This window comes from Mesitornis unicolor, unplaced genomic scaffold, assembly GCF_000695765.1.
Source record: "Mesitornis unicolor isolate BGI_N332 unplaced genomic scaffold, ASM69576v1 scaffold8120, whole genome shotgun sequence".
NCBI classification, from domain to species: Eukaryota; Metazoa; Chordata; class Aves; order Mesitornithiformes; family Mesitornithidae; genus Mesitornis; species Mesitornis unicolor.
Window position 1 is genome coordinate 4580 of NW_010160214.1, and position 5108 is coordinate 9687.

Genomic DNA, 5108 nt, shown 5'->3' on the forward strand with positions numbered 1-5108 from the left:
GGGTTGGCCATGGCCTGCTGCACCCACTGAGCATAGCAAGGCTCCTGCTGCATCCCTTGCCTTTGCCCAGCTGAAGGTAAGGAGAGTACAACACCCCAGCGCTGCAGACATTGATAAAGCGAGCCTTAGGGTGACTTCCCCAAGCCGGTCAAATTGGGAGCCAATTTCCCGTTGACTAATGGGCCCAGGCTCTCACTGTGGCGTGCGGGATTGAGGTGGCTTTGACTCACTGCTCGGCCAGCCCTGACGCCGTTCACATCCCTCTGAAGCACCCACAAACCTGAACGGAGCTGGGAAACAGCCAGTGCCCCCTCCAAGCCCACCTCTGGTACCATCTGTGGTCCTGAACCACCAAAATCCAGTCAGTGCTTGCCCATCTCCCCATGCCCAGACAGCAGCACATGTCCTCTCATTTTGGTTTGCAGGAGGAAGGACACAGGTTCGCTGTCAGGGTGCCACAGGATCTCTGCAGCAGTTTTAAGGGCAGAGAGTGGTTTCTGTGGTTGGCTTATCTCAGCACGGGGCCGTCTGCCCCTCACCTTCACAGCAGTGGTCTGTGAGGGGCTGAGGAGCTCCACTCTCCCCCCTGGCCCCGCAGCTGCAGGAAACCCCCGCTGCCCTGTGCTTTCGGCCGTTTCCTTCAGCCGAGCCACTCCGTGATTTTATTATTTCCCCTCCCTGCTCGCTCTGTGCAGTTTACATGGCTCTGGCGCTAGCAGCCAGCTTGGCTCTGTCAGGTTTTTTCCCCTCCTCTGCCGGTCAGATGGCAGATGCTGCCAAATTAGGATGCAGGCAGTGAGCCTTCTGTCCGAGCCGCGTCCCTGCCCCAGGAGCAGGGATGCCCAGGCCATCAGGTCCAGCCATGGGCTCCCTGTGCCATCCCACTCATGGCACACCCTGCCACCCAAATCTCCATCTCCCCAGCCTGACTCACTGCTCGTCTGCCCCAGCCCTGGGCACGCAGGGCTCCCCTTCCCCGCTCATCCCTCCTGCAGAAACACCCACCCTGCCTGAAGGGAGCGGGGCCCTTGGCTGACCGGACCCACACGGGGTCTCTGCGCCAGGATTTGGCAGCCCAGCGTGGTGTCAGTGCTTGGCTCTGCTCCGCCGCCAATGTGGCGTGCCTGGTCCCTCGCACGGCACCGCTCTGCCCTTATTAGGCCTGCAGCCGGCGCTGGTCCTGTCCCTTGGAGGGGTGCTGGCGGCTGCCACTCTGCAACCCCATGGTCCGGCACCAGCTGCCTTCCCTGGGAGCCCACCTTGGGCCTGGGGGGCACAGCGGCATTTTGGGAAGGTCTCATGGCTGTGTGGAGCTGCTCTCCAGCCAGGTCAGGAGCTGATGCTGTGAGGAACGGAAGAGGGATGGCAGGTCCCTGGGCAGGCAGTGTTTTGGGATCAGGCAGAAGTTGCCTTATGGGTACCCAGCCTCATCTTGCGCCCTTTTCTGGTGTTCTCATCACAAGTCCCCCTGTATCACAAGCACCCACTGTGCAGAGGGCTCCTTCCTTCTCTCGTTTGTTTTTGCCGGGTGTGCCCCTTAGTGTTTTTGAGAAACAGCAGCTTGTGTTTTGAGAAACACCGCTGCCCAAGAACCACCTCTGGGCTCCTCCTGGTTTGCCAACAAGATCCAGTGTCAGTTTGTCTTTTCTATTGTAGATGCTGCCCCCGTCACCCTCTCCCAGCTGGGGACCTGGCACTATGAAGGGGTTTCCTCGCTGTCCCCAGTGCCACCAGCCCATGATGGGACTGCGTGTTTAATGTCTGGGCGAGGGGCAGGCTTGCCAGCCGGGCTGGGGTGCTGGCAAACAGCGAGGCAGGTCGGAGAGCCCACGTGTCCCAGATGTGCGTGTTTATCTGTGCCGCGGTGGCACTTGTGACCAGTGCGCCCTGCCCGGCCCTGGGTGCTGGCTCAGGAGGTCACCCTGGGATGGGATGCAGGAGGAAGGTGTTTACCTCCAGCCAGGCTTCATCCAAATCATGAACATTTCCTTCCTCCTCCTCACTTCCTCGCTGACTGGGTCAACCTGTGGTTTTCCTGGGGTGGAAGGGAAGAAGCTGAAGCTGCCTCTTGCTTCTGGGGCTCAGCCTTGGTCGTGTGCCCTGGTCATTGAGAGCCATGGCTCCCTGCCCTGCATCTTGGGACTGGATGAGCGGGCAGATGGATGGATGGACAGACAGCCCTTAGGGAACTGAGGGGGGTCTGCGATGGGGCTGTGTCTGCAGCTGGGGAGAGGTATGCTCTCAGCAGGGAGGCATTTTGGAGCTGGTCCTGCTTGGGGCCAGCACCACTCTGAGCACACTGCAGCTAGCAGGGGTCTGTTGCTCCTTGCTCCAAACCCCCCTAGAGCAGGAGAGGAGCCAGAGGACCCTAGGGGTGCGTGCTCCCCCTCAAGCACCCTACGGGGCCATCCATGGAGCGGGGGTCCCAGAGCCACCAGCCCACAGAGGGGCCATTAGCACCAGCCTGGACCTCATCGTCATTTTCCATCCTCGCATTTCGCTCCCAGTTTTTGCGCGCAGAGCTTGCGCGGCTCTGCTTGGGATTAGCGACAGCTGCCTGCAATTGCAGCTCTTCCCAGACAAGCGTCTCGCTTCCCCAAGGCTGGGGCTGGGGCTGTTTGGGGAATGCTGCCGGGGTGGTTTGTCTTGTAGTCTGCTCCAGGAATGTTGGCCAGACGGTCAAATTCTTCTCCCCTCTTGTAAAATGAGTGATGTGGGGCGTCTCTGGGAGAGCAGCCTGCCAGTCCCTCCTCCTCTGGATAAACCTGCCTGGCCCGCACCACCCTGTCATGGGAACGGGCCCTTTCAACCCCAGCCACAGTAAATACGCGCCCTGCCAAAGCAGAGGGGGAGGGCGTGGGCAGGGGGCGCCCAGTCTCCCTCCTCTGGCACCCCCCACACTGGCTGTGGCAGCGGCGGGGGGGGGGGGGGCGCACTCGTCCTCCCCCCCCCCACACTGGCTGTGGCAGTGGCGGGGGGCAGCAGCCCATCTTCGTCTCCCCCTCGCCACCTGGCCTGCTCCTCGGCCTGCTGCTTCCCTGCTCCAGCGCCGCTCTCCGGGGACGCCTCACTCTTCCTGTTCTCCTGACAGGAGGAGAGAAATCTGGAGTCTGTCTGCGCCGCTCCCCCTCCTCCCACCACAGCTCACCCCCCAAGTTGCTGTTTTCCACAGAAATGTCAGCCTGGGCTCTCCTCTCCCCCACTCCTCCTGGGTTGGTTTTTTTATCCCTCTAATCTTGGCCTTCGTCTCCAGTTACATCTTTCTCTCCTCCCTCTCTCTCCAGAGACCCTGATGGACACAAAGTGGGTGACCTCTGAGTTGGCGTGGACAACTCATCCGGAGACGGGGGTAAGTCTGAAGCCAGGCCTGGTTCTGACCTCTAATCTCATGGGATTCAGGGCTGCTTGCCAGCGCCTTTGCGGAGCTGTCTGTGTCTTTCCCCTTGCCTCCTTATCCTTATCCTCTCGCCTCAAGAAACCATCTCCTCCTGCTCCGTGCCAGTGCAGAGGAGCGCCATGGTGCCTGGCCTGGGTTGCTCTTAGTCACCTTGATGACCAGAAGGGTTGGGACGGGTGGAGGTGCAGCTGCTTCTCTTCCCCATTGCCTGTTTCCTGGTCCCCCCAACCCCACACCATTTGCGATAGGTCTGTGGCACTGATTTGGGGGTCTGACCTGCTCCCCTCTCGTTCGCAGTGGGAAGAAGTCAGCGGTTACGACGAGGCCATGAACCCCATCCGCACCTACCAGGTGTGCAACGTGCGGGAGGCCAACCAGAACAACTGGCTTCGCACCAAGTTCATCCAGCGCCAGGACGTCCAGCGCGTCTACGTGGAGCTGAAGTTCACCGTGCGGGACTGCAATAGCATCCCCAACATCCCCGGCTCCTGCAAAGAGACCTTCAACCTCTTCTATTACGAGTCAGATACAGATTCTGCCTCTGCCAACAGCCCTTTCTGGATGGAGAACCCCTATATCAAAGTGGATACAATTGCTCCAGATGAGAGCTTCTCCAAGCTGGAGTCTGGCCGTGTGAACACCAAGGTGCGCAGCTTTGGCCCTCTCTCCAAGAATGGCTTTTACTTGGCCTTCCAGGACCTGGGAGCCTGCATGTCCCTCATCTCTGTCCGGGCTTTCTACAAGAAATGCTCCAACACCATCGCTGGCTTTGCTATTTTCCCGGAGACTTTAACAGGGGCCGAGCCCACTTCTCTGGTCATCGCACCGGGCACCTGCATCCCCAACGCGGTGGAGGTGTCTGTACCCCTGAAGCTGTACTGCAATGGCGACGGCGAGTGGATGGTACCTGTGGGAGCGTGTACATGTGCCGCCGGATACGAGCCAGCCATGAAGGACACCCAGTGCCAAGGTATGTTTGTGGCAGAGTGGCCATTCATGTGGAGGAGGTGGTTTTGCGCTGAGCTTGGGCTGTTTTTGGAGGCTTGGGAGCTGCCAGGCTCCCTGACGAGGGAGCAGGGTGGTATTTCAGAGCAGTGGTCTGCAGTTTTGACTCATCATCTGGAAGCCTTAAAGCCTTCGTGGTCCGGATTGGTGTGGTGCCGCTGTGACACGCTGGTTAGTGTCAGCCGATGCGGGATGCATCTCCTCACCAGGAGCAGCAAATTTAAGGCCCTGAGCATTACCAAAACCTCCCTCTCGCTTCTGCTGCCGTGTCCAGCGTCTTCTCTCTCCCTTCTGTGGTGCTTGTGGCTGGGACCAGCGATTGTTCCCGGCAAGCCATGATTTCATGCTGCTTGTGCGGAGGCAGTTGGATGCACGCTCCCCCTGCCAGCACTGGGAACATTGTATCAGGAAGGGTGGGGAGCAGCATGAAGGCAGGGGAGCCAGAGCTCCCCATCCCTGCTCAGAGAGGAGGGAAGAGCATCCTGCACATGGAGATACTTGGGATGGAGAGCTGCCCTGGGTGGCAGGATAGCCCTGTGTGGGTCCTGCAGCCACTGTGGTCTCCCACAGTGGCATTGGTTTTGCTGTTTCACCCCAGGTTGGGTGTGTTGATAAGGAAAAATCTGCCTGCATGGGGTGATTTTGTCCTTGGGAGCTGCCTCTGGCACGCAGGACCCTGCTCTGGAGTGGCTGGGGGTTTGGGGAG

At 59.8% G+C, this 5108-nt stretch overlaps 1 protein-coding gene across 3 annotated transcripts in view; it reads left to right on the forward strand.

Annotated features, from left to right (window-relative positions):
• The first annotated feature begins 3289 nt into the window (after positions 1–3289).
• Positions 3290–5108, forward strand: part of EPHB3 (EPH receptor B3) — a 12697-nt gene continuing 10878 nt past the window's right edge. For all 3 annotated transcript variants that reach the window (XM_010189330.1, XM_010189337.1, XM_010189345.1), the window contains exons 1-2: positions 3290–3349; positions 3695–4367. In XM_010189330.1, coding sequence (XP_010187632.1) covers positions 3293–3349; positions 3695–4367 — 730 coding nt within the window. In that variant the 5' untranslated portion in view covers positions 3290–3292. The remainder of the gene's footprint in view (positions 3350–3694; positions 4368–5108) is intronic.